General features: G+C 48.0%; 1 protein-coding gene across 1 annotated transcript in view; it reads right to left on the minus strand.

Annotated features, from left to right (window-relative positions):
- The window catches only part of abca4a (ATP-binding cassette, sub-family A (ABC1), member 4a), a 51510-nt gene that overhangs the window by 15459 nt on the left and 23326 nt on the right, over nucleotides 1-12725 (minus strand). The window contains exons 12-24 of the mRNA XM_076291429.1: nucleotides 11267-11472; nucleotides 10870-11046; nucleotides 10191-10413; nucleotides 9640-9861; nucleotides 8013-8217; nucleotides 7202-7279; nucleotides 6732-6983; nucleotides 4843-5020; nucleotides 3772-3903; nucleotides 2958-3097; nucleotides 1412-1549; nucleotides 1079-1269; nucleotides 654-759 (exon numbers count right to left, since the gene is read on the minus strand). Coding sequence (XP_076147544.1) covers nucleotides 654-759; nucleotides 1079-1269; nucleotides 1412-1549; nucleotides 2958-3097; nucleotides 3772-3903; nucleotides 4843-5020; nucleotides 6732-6983; nucleotides 7202-7279; nucleotides 8013-8217; nucleotides 9640-9861; nucleotides 10191-10413; nucleotides 10870-11046; nucleotides 11267-11472 — 2248 coding nt within the window. The remainder of the gene's footprint in view (nucleotides 1-653; nucleotides 760-1078; nucleotides 1270-1411; nucleotides 1550-2957; nucleotides 3098-3771; nucleotides 3904-4842; nucleotides 5021-6731; nucleotides 6984-7201; nucleotides 7280-8012; nucleotides 8218-9639; nucleotides 9862-10190; nucleotides 10414-10869; nucleotides 11047-11266; nucleotides 11473-12725) is intronic.

Raw genomic sequence — 12725 nt, forward strand, 5'->3', positions numbered from 1 at the left:
CACACGTGCACAGGCACAGGCATACATTCAAAACCAGACACACAGACAGCATTCTTTTAAAACCATATATTTCCAAGATGGATATGCCTGGAGAATATTAGGCATGACATGTTCTAAAAGTATTAAGAAGACATGCAGTACAGTACACAATGACTTAATCTCAGTTCCAGATCCTGAGAGGTCTGCAGTTCCAGATCCTGAGAGGTGCTTAGGGGACCAAAGGGAATACTGAGGAATGAGGAACTGAGGAATAACTAGAAATACTAGAAGTCCTGGCACATTCAGTAATATACTGGCTAACACAGAGGGCTACGTCACAGAGGGCTATTTCAAAATCTAGATCTAAATATACACATATGACTGTGACATTATCATACAGACATATGGCTGGTTTTCACTGCCAATTGTGTCTGAACAAAGCCCAAACCAGAGGTCCCACAGTAAATCTGACCCATCTGACCAAATTAGACTGACCCATAAAGCTGTCAGTTTCACTTTAGGTTACTGTTTTTCTCTGGTTTGGTGTTTTTTGGGTGTTCTTTCTGACTAAACCCATCTGAAGACTACAGATCCTCCTTTGTTGTGACAGCTGAGTGGAGAGTGGCTAGGCCGGTCAGCTCTCAGGGGTCAGGACAAAGGGACAACACTCCTACCTTCCATCTGTCTACGAGGCACCACAGGCTCAGCTAGGATGCCCTCTTTAAACTTGGTGCAGAGCGAGCACTTACACGAGCACTCCTCAGTGCAGTCACACTGCCCCTGCAACACAGAACAGCACAGGGGGTGAAGGCTAGCTTGGGAAAGTCCTGAGGTGATGGCAAATGATGAGCAGTATTGCAGACACACATTTTACTTCTTTACTTCTTTATTTGTGTCCACAATTCAGAATAAATATTACATAAGGACACAATTTTGATAGGTGCAATAATTACAAGATTAGATTCAGTCTCACAAAGATTCAAAGATTTAGATTCAGTCACACAAACATAAACACATGCACACACAGACACCCACCCATGTACACACACAGGCGCGCACACACACACACACACACACACACACACACACACACACACACCTCATTCTTGATGCGTGGTGGCTCGTCCTTCATACGGCGCACCAGTGTGAGGTAGAAGCCGGCGCCAAAGCGCTTCTTGAGGAAGAGCGGTGAGCCGCAGCAGTGCAGGCGGCCCTGCGAGATAATGGCCACGCGGTCACTCAGCAGGTCCGCCTCGTCCATGTGGTGCGTGGACAGGATCACTGTACGGCCTGCAAGTTGAAATAAAATGATCATTTACAATAATAATTACAGTAATTATTACTGTAAATTACAACTACTAACATTTAATGGACCCAATACAACTGAAGTGCTGTTTCCTGATGCAACCAGCAGGGGGAGCAAGGGGGCTACCTGTGCGGTACTTGAGCAACAGGTCCCAGATGGAGCGGCGGGAGTAGGGGTCCACTCCTGACGTGGGCTCGTCCAGGAACACCACCTTCGCCCCGCCAACAAACGCCATGGCAACGGAGAGCTTCCTCTGCATGCCACCTGATAAGTGAGCAGATCCTCAGAAGAGGCCCACGGCAGAGGCCGCACCATGAACAGCACACTCATCACATGACACCGAGGACAGGTGACTTAAAACAGGAAAAACAGGAAAATAGCCTACAAATGAGTTTGGATTTGTGAATGCACACTGCCTACCCAGGTTCTGACCTTACCGCACGTGACTGGGTAATTATGAGAGACTATGTGATTTATTTGACCATTTATGTCACCCAGCAATAAGAGCAGCAACGTTTAAGCGAATGAAATGTACATACAGCTAGAGGATGCCGAAGATACCAGCTTGTTGGATCCACTGACACTGAGTGAGAGTGGGATTGGTCATGGATATTCCCACGGGTGTTGTTCGACCGTAGCCACGAGGCCGGAGGCCGAGTGGCGCAGGCAACAACAGCCGTGGGAATATCCATGACCAACCCCACTCTCACTCATGCTCATTGAAATGTCCAAGGGTTTTTTCCAACTCATGGAACGTCTCTCGGCCTCCGGCCTCGTGGCTACGCCCGAACAACACCCGTGGGAATATCCATGACCAACCCCACTCTCACTCATGCTATATTGCTTTTGTACAACAATTCTACCACAAACTAAATAATCTGAAAACGTCTTGGTTGCTAGGTAACCAACATTCCAGATCCCTCGTCATGGGTCTTTGTGGTTCAGAAATGTTGAAGGCTGAAATCACATTCATGTTTAGCTTTGCTGCATGCATGTTACAAGGACGCTGGGCCATGTCATGAAAGGGACATGGTACTGCAAAAAAACGGAAACATAGCCTACATTGCAGAACCACTCAACTGTATTAGTTATCTATAAGTCTCCTCCAAGTGACAATCATATTATACACAATGCTGGCAATGCTGAGAACAATTAGCATCCTCGTTTATCTTACTTAGAGTTGACTGTGTGGCTTAATCCACAGATGTGGTGAAGCACTGTTTCGTTATGGTTTGCTAAGGAGTAACCCATTGCTTAAAATAGTGGAGAGCTGGGATGAGAACATGGTGTTGAATCTTCGCATTGTATCGCGAAGTGATTTATTAGTAGCTGAAATGTCCAGGGATATTCCAACTCATGGAACGTCTCTCGGCCAATCAGAAACAAATAAATATTTCTATAGAACCCAATTGTTGTATAATGTAATACAATCCCAATTTAAACACAGCCATTTAGGCACATAAGTCTTTTAACATTCATTAGATGAAACACTGTCCTGCACCACGAGAAAGCCAGGCAACTGTGTATTTTAGGCTTACAGGTCTACAGAGGACACAGGCGATAGCTGCACAGCTATCTATCTGACCGTTACAGGGCTAGTGGGAGCCACACAGCGGTGTGTATTTCAGGGATACAAGACTACAGGTGACCCAGGCGGGAGTGTGATGCCCACCTGAGAGGTTCTGGGCCTCCTCGTCCCTCTTGTGCGGAAGGCCCAGGTCCTCCAGCATGTTCTCCACCTCCTCCTGCGCCTCCGGCAGAGGCCTGCCCTTCAGCAGCGAGTAGAAGAGGATGTGCTCCGCCACCGTCATGCTACAGAGAGAGAGAGAGAGAGAGAGAGAAAGAGGAGAGAGAGAGGGAGAGAGAGAGAGAGAGGGAGAGAGATAGAGAGAGAGAGAGAGAGAGAGAGGAAGAAAAAGAGAAAGAGAGAGAGAGAGAGGGAGAGAGAGAGGGGAAGAAAGAGAGAAAGAGAGAGAGAGAGAGAAGGTGAGAAGGAGAGAGGCAAAAAGATAGATTCAGCATTAGAATGAAGACAAGAGAATGTGAAGTGAATTTGAGCACAAATCAAGAGAAAGAGAAAGCTGGTAAAATTAAGGTGGAATAGAAATATTACGATAAAGGGTCATTCACACCAAGAACGATAACGATAACGATAACTATTAACAAATATCGTTCTCGTTAATATGAATGACGACATTCACACATAAACTATAACGATAACGACATGAAGAACAATATCGTTGGGGACCACTTTCAGAACGATTTTGAGAACGATTAGCCGTCACATTCATTAACACAAGGAGAGACTATGTTTATCGTTGTTCAGTGTGGACGCTTTTTATCGTTATGGTTATAGTTATCGTTATCGTTCTTGGTGTGAATGACCCTTAGGGCAGCGGTCTGACAACGACGTAAAGAAACTAGACATTCTATCCATGCAAACACTGGGCCCTGTGGTGTTATCAGTGAGGATGAAGAGCACCCACTTGTTGAAGAGGATGTTGTGCTGGGGACACATGCCCAGAGACTGGCGGATGGTGTCCATGTCTGTGCGGATGTCATTTCCATAGATGAAGGCCGTCCCAGAGGTCGGAGGGAACATTCCAGTGAGGATGGACCTGACATTGAAAATGACACAGGCTTGCACTTTCTCTTACTCTCACAAGGATGCAAGACTGCCACAAAAAAGTGCAACTGTTAAAGTTGGTCAGTGTTTTGAAGTTATTTGCAAAGATAGTGAGCAATTTTTGGTAGTCAGCAAAAGTGATTCATTTTGAAACTTGAAACAGCTGAACAAGTACACACTTTTTCTTTACAGTCCTTATTGGTAAGGAATTGTCAATGAAATCATCTACCCATTTTACCCATTTCAATAACCTAATCACCTCATAGAAACTTAGGGCTCTAAATTAAATGATGGCCAAAGTCACTTAGCCTCCTGCATAAACTAAAGCCATTGTGTGACATTGTGTGAGAAAACTATGCTGGTCAAATTGGCTTGTTGCCAAACTTCAGTACCTGTCATTTAGAATCCTATATTATTTTTTTTTATCAGAAAACCTTGCCAAATATAAAAACAGTTTCAGAAAAAAGAAAAACTGCCTAAAGGCTCCATCAAATCCCTTCAGTTGTACCCCCCTGGTTAAAATCATTTGGTCCACACAAGTCAAGCCTGTCTGATGTCAACCACAAGTAATGATGTCAACGAACCAGTAATGTCAAGTCATTCATAAGTCAAACTGTCAGGTGCCGAAGACCTGCTAGAAACATTACTGTCAAATGGGAGCGATTGTTTACAGGCCTAACGCATCCATACAGTATGCAAGAGACATATTCATAGGTCACAGGATTGTTTTTAAATATAAATCATAACTTCAGTGAGGCTTTAGAAAGGTCAACATATACATGAGTTCAGTGGCTGATATACAGGAAAGGTGTGTGCTTGTACCAGGCTGCATATCTCAATGCATACTAAATATTTCTTCCAGTGTGTGATGTTTATCTGTTTGAGTGTCACTGTGTGTGTGCTTGTGTGTGTGTTTTTTTGTGACCCTCACATGGTGGTGGTCTTGCCGGCCCCATTGTGGCCCAGGAAGGCAGTGATTTGACCCTCGTAGAAGGTGATGCTGAGGCCGTCCACAGCGGGCCGGGCGCTGCCACTGAACACCTTGACCAGGTCCTGCACACTCACGCCCACCACCAGACCCGTGGGCTCGTCCTCAAAGTACGACTTCCCTGGGAGAAGAGACACAACGGGTTATGGTGTACAGAGTATAAATACATCTAGCTGCTCTCTCTCTCACACAGACACACACACACATACACATACACACACATGCACCCACGCATTATACACACACACACACACACACACACACACACACACACACACATATATGTATATATATACGTACACACACACACAAAAAACAGTAATGACTGTTTCAACTCATTTTGACCATGAAGTGCAGTGACCATTATATTCATACTCATGCATCACTATAACCTTTGCCTTTCGTTTTTTTTCTTTTTGTGTCCATGTCCCGGCAATGCTACATACTCTCTCTTACATGCTCTCCATTTTTACACTCCATGACCTTCTCATAAAACACATTTTGTTAAGTAGCACTTGTTCCCCATATTGAAGTTAAGGTCAGTGGGCAGCCAACGCAGCCCAGGCTATCTTCCCCTATCAGAGAACCCACACTAGCCATTCATTCCCCTGGCTATGAGAGGGACACATTGTAATTCCAGGCAGATGACCTCCTCCACACATTCCATTACACTTCCAGTGCAGCAAACGGATTGTTCCGCTTTAACTTCCACAAAGCCAAGGCAGAGAAAGGGATTTAGCGCAGCAGAGAGCAGAGGACCCGGGAACCATCAGAGAGATAGAGGGATGAGGAGGAGGAGAGGAGGAGGAGAGGAGAGGATGAGGAGGAGAGGAGTGGAGAGGAGAGGAGAGGAGAGGAGAGGGGAGAGGAGAGGGGAGGAGAGGAGAGGAGGAGGAGAGGGGAGAAGAGGAGAGGAGGAGGAGAGGAGAGGAGGAGAGGAGAGGAGAGGAGAGGAGAGGGGAGGAGAGGAGGAGGAGAGGAGAGGAGGAGAGGAGAGGAGGAGAGGAGGAGGAGAGAGGCATGGCGGTGACAGCCGCGGTTGAGTAGCGTGAGATCAGTGGAAAGGATCAGTGGAAAGGAATGCCTTTCGCTCGAGGTGGTGGGAGCACCTCAGTTTTACATTAACCAGCATTCTTACACACACAAGCACACAGACACGCACACGCAAACACTCACGGATACACACACACACACACAAACACACACACCGGGCCTACAGTGTTGCAAGTGAGAGCAAACACACTCTCAAGGGCACAAACTTCCCACAAAACTTCATATTTCCTGGCTTGAACAGTGGTGTGTGTGTGTGTGTGTGTGTGTGTGTGGGTGTGCGTGGGTGTGTGTACCAGTCCTGGTGGGAATGGAGGCCCTTATTGCCTTTTGTTTCAGACTTCACCTGAAGCGCAGTGCAACACCTCGTGACTCAGGCCCTCTCTCCTAAACAACATCCCAGCTCAGGTGTCACCTTCACCTGTTATTAACACGCCGGTCAACCCCAACCTTGCCCAAGCAGTACCCAAACACACCAGCACATCCAGGCCCTTTGCTCAATGTCAATGTCAATGTCAATTTGATTTATATAGCGCATTTACAGACGGCTTAGCCGCACCAAAGTGCTTCACAGTAAAGTGCAATAAATAAATACAGGAAGGCACAAAAACAAAAAGGGCTACAGTTAAAATAAATTAAGAAATGCAGAAAAAAGAACATTTAAAACTAAACACTGGGGCATAAAGGGAGACACTGGCCAAAGGTGGTGGTGAAAAGAGGTGGGTCTTTAAAAGGGACTGAAAAACAACTTTGCTCGACTGACTCAGACGGCCGTGGCGTACCTCTCTGCTCCTCGGACAGGTTGTGGTACGCCTCCTCCTCCTCCTCCTCCTGCTTCCTCAGCTGCTCCTCGCGCTCCTTCTCCAGCTTCTCCAGCTTCTCCCGGATGTCCTGGTGCTTGCAGGAGCCGCGTCTCTCCTGGTCATCTCCCACGGGCTCTGGGCATGGAGGCTTCGGCGCTGGCTCCACAGGGGCCTCCTTCGCCAGGTTATCAAAAGCCGGTTTCTCCTGCGGGACCTCCTTCTTGTCTAAAACTAAGAGGAGCACAGGTGACAGTCACAGTGTCATGGTCGTGATCATGGTGTCATAACACCTCTACCAGAGTCAGCACACTAACATTGTGAACAGCTTCACTACTTACTACTATACCAGAACACCACATTCATTATGAATGCTGATGGTGTGAGCAGTGGTGTTACAGTCCTACATTGGCCTGACACAGTAATGCATTACTTATCTACACAATACTCACTGGGCGCAAGCGGTTCCAGGCCAAACCAGTAGGAGGGCTGGATGAAGAAGTAAAATGGCCGCCCGATGCCGTATTGTCCTGATAATGCAGAGAAGGGACAGTCAGCAACGCACTAACTTTTTAATAAACTGGACACTGACCCCAGTGCTGGGATGAAATGTGAATGATGACCAGAAACAATGATCAGAGCATTGTCTAAAACAGTTTCGGAAACGCCATACTACAAGCGTAGTGTACAGGCTCAGGCTCTGACCAGGTGAGGTGACTGGACTGTGTGTGTTCACATACATTGCTGTGTGTAGTCATCATCTGTTGACACTCTCCTGGAGAATCCTTAAGTGACTCCTCAGGCCTTAAATGAATTCCACACTGACATCTCAATCTATCTTTCCAGGAATGCTGCTACCTTATCCTGCTATTTAAGGGGCCTGTATAATTAGATGAGATCACTGCTGGCTTAGTCATAAGAACACTGTTGAACCTGCTACGTACCGTAAAAATATCTGGCTTTGGAGATGCACCAAAGATAGCACGATACGTAACATAAAAATATGGATCCATTTCTATTGTTGGTTGTGGCATTGTTAATAGCATTGATTTTTATGGAAACAGGCATACATTCTCAGTTCCCATCTGTCACAAGGGAAGTCAGTCTGGCGTATCTAGTCTTTCTAACGACAGTTTCTAACAACAGTGTTGAGCTAGATAGATAGATAGATAGATAGATAGATAGATAGATAGATACTTTATTGATCCCCAAGGGGAAATTCAAGCTCCTGTCTGCTTGTGAACGTGCTGCTTCACCAATCACCTGGGAATACGTTGTCCAGGTACCATGCGAGCAGGGCGTAGATGACCGTGTCCAGGCCCAGCATGGCAATGGAGGTCTGGAAGGAGAACTCGTCCCCCTCCAGCGGGCTGGTCTGGATGTTGTTCCACTGCAACCCCAGACCCTGCTCCTCGTAGCGAGACAGGTACTCTGTCCCGAAGCCAAACGCCACCTGAGACAAGAGACTCTGGCAGGCAGGAATGCAGAGAGAGAGAGACAGAGAGAGAGAGAGAGACAGAGAGAGAGAGAGAGAGAGAGAGAGAGAGAGAGAAGAAAAGAAAGAAAGAAAGAAAGAAAGAAAGAAAGAAAGAAAGAGTGAGTGAGTGAGTGAGTGAGTGAGTGAGTGAGTGACAGTGAAAAACAAAAGAATGTTCATTTAAAAGCAAATTTGCAAGAGAGGTGATTGAAGTAATAGCACTCTTTCAACAAGTTCATTCATACCTTTCTTAGCAAACTCTCATTGTGTAATCCCTGGCTGTTGTGTTGTGTTGCATTGTGTAAGTGGACCGTCTACACTGGCGTCGACTGTACAAACCAGCTCTGTGTAATCCCCCTGGGACTCCACGGCAGACACGTCAGCCCTTCACTTTAATATTCACACACGTCTCGTGTGATCTCTCATCAGCACGTTTCCTCAAGCCTCTCAAGAATACTGTAACTCTTCTGTCAACACTGGACTGATGCTTAACAGAGCGCCTGCTCCAGCCTTCAAAGAGCACGGTTGTTTGCTCCACTCAAACAGAATGTATAACAGTTCAGCACACAGATCATATATGTGCCCCTTAGCAATAATAGGGCCTATTGTTATTTCATGTATGTGTGTGTGAGGGTGTGTGTGTGTGTGTGTGTGTGTGTGTGTGTGTGTGTGAGGGTGAGTGTGTGTGCAGTTAGAATGCACACAGTGCACACACCATATCACAAAAGGGCCATTTTGAAATCACAATGGAACAGTTCCATATGCCAAGACACCTGATATGTATGGATTATGGCCAAGATGGGGATAGGATCTTTAAACACACACACACACACACACACACACAGACACACACAGACACACACAGACACACACAGACACACACACTCACAAACACACACACACACACACACACACACACACACACAGACACACACACACACACACACACACAGACACACACAGACACACACACACACACACACACACACACACACAGACACACACACACACACACACACACACACACACACACAGACACACACAGACAGACAGACGTCATCCACCTCTCTGGCCCAGGCATGTACCGGGTGTCCAGGCCTGGAAAACTGAACTCCAGCTTCAGAAGGTTAAAGTTCAGTCATGTGTCTTCTACCTGTGCACTTAACACTTTCACTTCAAGTAAAAAGTTAAAGAGAGAGATCCGCACACCATACAGCTCCCTTGAAAGGTTTTTTATGTTATGTGCAACGTTTTTCGAGCCCTAGAGTAGCCCGAGGAAGAGCCAGGGGCTCAAAACGTTGCACATCAAATAAAAAGATCACTCTCTCATTACCTTTTACTTTTCCCTGCCTGAAGCAGGGAGTTTTCCAGCACCCTCACAGGCGTCTATGGCCCAGCGCTCCACACACTCACAAACATGAGCTTCATGTCCTTGGTGATGCGGTCCTGCCAGGCGAAGCAGAGGATGTGTGGCAGGTAGAGCGTGAAGTAGACGATGCCGCTGCACGCCGCCGCCAGGTTGGCCTTGTTGAAGAAGACGCTCATCAGGAAGCACTGCATGATGGTCGCCGTGGTGAACGCCAGCAGGAAGAGGAAGAGGATGAAAGGGTCGCTGTAGTTCAACACCTTCCCGCCCTGAGAGAAGGATAGAGAGAGAGAGGGGGAGAGAGGGAGAAAGAGAGAGAGAGACACATTCATCCATTCTGTCAACAGTGAAAAAACTATGGAAAAAATGTTTTTTGGTATTCAGCATTAGTGCCACTAGGGGTCACTGCAGCATGTTGAAATCATCATTGTCACCATTATTGAATCAGATAAAAACTATTCAGTGTAGTCGTAGTGACTTCTTTGATTTCCTAAAATCAGTTATTGTTCTTGTCATTTGTACTATTAAGCTTCATGACCCTCTAGTGACTGAGCTTCATGACCCTCTTGGGCCATGGTAGGGTCGCAGACTGCCTCACCATGATGATGGCGGTCAGGAGGGCAGTGCTGGCAGCCATGACGATGAAGCTGTCGATGAACCAGGTGGACCAGATGACGCCGTTGGTGACGCCCATGGTCTTGAGCGTCTCCTTGAGGCGGAGCTCCTTCTCCAGCACGATGCTCTTGACGATCATGGAGGCAGAGTAGACCCAGGCCAGCACCATAAAGATGGGGAAGCAGCGGTTCAGAGTCAGCATGAAGCTAGAGAGGAGAGCGGAGGAGAAGAGAGGAGAGGAGGAGAGAGGAGAGGAGGAGAGATGAGAGGAGAGGGGGAGAGAGGAGTGGAGAGCAGAGGAGGAGAGAGGAGAGGAGGAGAGACGAGAGGAGAGGAGAGGAGAAGAGAGGAGAGATGAGAGGAGAGGAGGAGAGAAGAGAGGAGAGATGAGAGGAGAGGAGGAGAGGCGAGAGGAGAGGAGGAGAGACAAATGGAGAGGTAAGGAGGGGAGAGAAGAGAGGAGGGGATGATGAGAGGAGGAGAGGATGGTGAAAGAGGAAAAGGAGGGATCAAAGAAGATGGGTGGAGGCAAGAAGAATATACCAGAAGAGAAGGAAGGAAAGGGGGAGCACAGGCACAAGTTCACTGCACTGCAGTACACTGCTGCTCAAAGGAGCACAACCAGGTAGACACATGTGCAATTCATTTAATGTTGGTCTCACAGGTCATCCACATAGCACGGGTAGGGCATCTGCTGCAGATAGATTCCCAGAGGCCACTCCTTCCCTGTGTGCGTCTTGATGACCGCATGTTCCACCATGTCCTGCAGGTAGGCAAACCCTCCCCACACATAACGCAGGTCGTCCATGGCGTTGGCCCTGGGACCTGGATCCCAGTATCTGACAGACAGGACATCACCAAAAGAAGTGTGTGTGTGTGTGTGTGTGTGTGTATGTGTGTGTGTGAGACAGAGGGAGAGAGAGAGGGAGACAGAGAGAGAGAGAGAGAGAGAGAGAGAGAGAGAGAGAATAGGCTGGTAGATAAGCACAGCTTACTACAGAATCACATAGATAAGAAGATGTTAACCTAATGAAGTACTGTTACATTCATCCAACCAACCTGTCCTTGATCTTATTGGTGCGTTCCACCACATCGATGTCCATGCGGATCTTGAACTTGACGTGCTGGGGTATATCGGTGGTCCACGGGTACACCTCCTCAAAGACCAGCCCTGCCCACAGCTTGCTGTCCTCCAGCAAGTCCAGCGCGTAGTAGGTGAGCTCATCCTCGCTGGTGGCAGCGTTGAACTTGTCCAGCACCAGGCACTGCTCCACGGCGGGAAAGGGTGGGGGGGGGGGGGGGTGAAGGGGAGATATCGGTGACAGGCTAAAGAAAATGCACACACAAGCTTGACATGTTCCATGCACAAACACACCCACACACAAATATTTCACAATCAAATTTACTTTTAGAACTTTTAGAAGGGAAGCCATAGACACTATGCAAGTGTGTATGAGTGGATCGCTTGCTCTCTCTCTCTTTCTCTCTCTGTCCCTCTGTGTGTGTGTGTGTGTGTGTGTGTGTGTGTTTGTGTGCCTATGTGTCTGTATTTATTTATGTCTGTGCACATGTTTGCACGCACATAAGCATGTGTGCAGGTTAGCAATGTGCCTGCCAGCGCAGAGACACAAACAATGGCCGTGCCAAAGTTGCTCGCCCCGTGGCCCATTCCCCGTGACACCTCAATAGAGCACTTAGATGCCACGGCGACCATGTCCAATCGGCCCCGCTACACCCAGGGGAGGCCCCCTCGCAGTGGGGGGGACCCCAGAAAACATCCCTGCGCTGCGGGCCCAAACAATGCGCTACGGAGCAGAGCAAGCTATCCCCCTTTAATTGATTGCTTGGATAGGGGGCTGTTTCTGGCCTTTTTTCTCCCCTCTGGCAACCAAAGCGGACGGGAACCAAAGGGAGGCTTCGAGGGCCACCAGAGTCCACCAAGGGTCTGCTCTTTACAGGGGGAGGGAGGGTGGGGGCCGAAAGGGCCCGGGCAGACCCGACTGACAGCTGTACCTAATTGGTCGGCATGGACCAGAGCTTGTCCTGTCAGGCTGAGGGGGCTTTGAAGGGGCCTGGGGACAAAAGCGGCAGGGGGTTGGGGGGGGGGGGGGGTGGTGGGTGACGAGGTGCCACCCGATATGATGGTCCAGGCCTGGGGCCGAACCCGGGGCCGCCCCACTGATGAGAGAGGAGGGCAGGAGGAGGGCATTAGAATGGAGTGCAGAGAAAGAGAGAGGGAGAGAAGGAGACAAAGTGAGAAAGAGAAGAAAAGCGGGAGGGAGAGCTCTATTACTGTCGGTTGTGTAAATTACATGTGCGTGTGTGTATGGGAAAAAGAGTGCAAGAGTGTGGTTGTATGTGTGTGTGTGTGTGTGTGTGTGTGTGTCTGTATGGGAAAGCGAGTTCAAGAGTGTGGTTGTGTGTGTGTGTGTGTGTGTGTTTGTGTGTGTATGTGTGTGTCTATGTGTGTGTGTGTGTGTATGTGTGTGTCTATGTGTGTGTGTGTGTGTATGTGTGT

This window comes from Alosa pseudoharengus, unplaced genomic scaffold (assembly GCF_046254945.1).
Source record: "Alosa pseudoharengus isolate Yale_2024_CS ecotype anadromous, Long Island Sound unplaced genomic scaffold, YU_APseudo_1.1 YU_APseudo_1.1_scf_18, whole genome shotgun sequence".
Taxonomy (NCBI): domain Eukaryota; kingdom Metazoa; phylum Chordata; class Actinopteri; order Clupeiformes; family Clupeidae; genus Alosa; species Alosa pseudoharengus.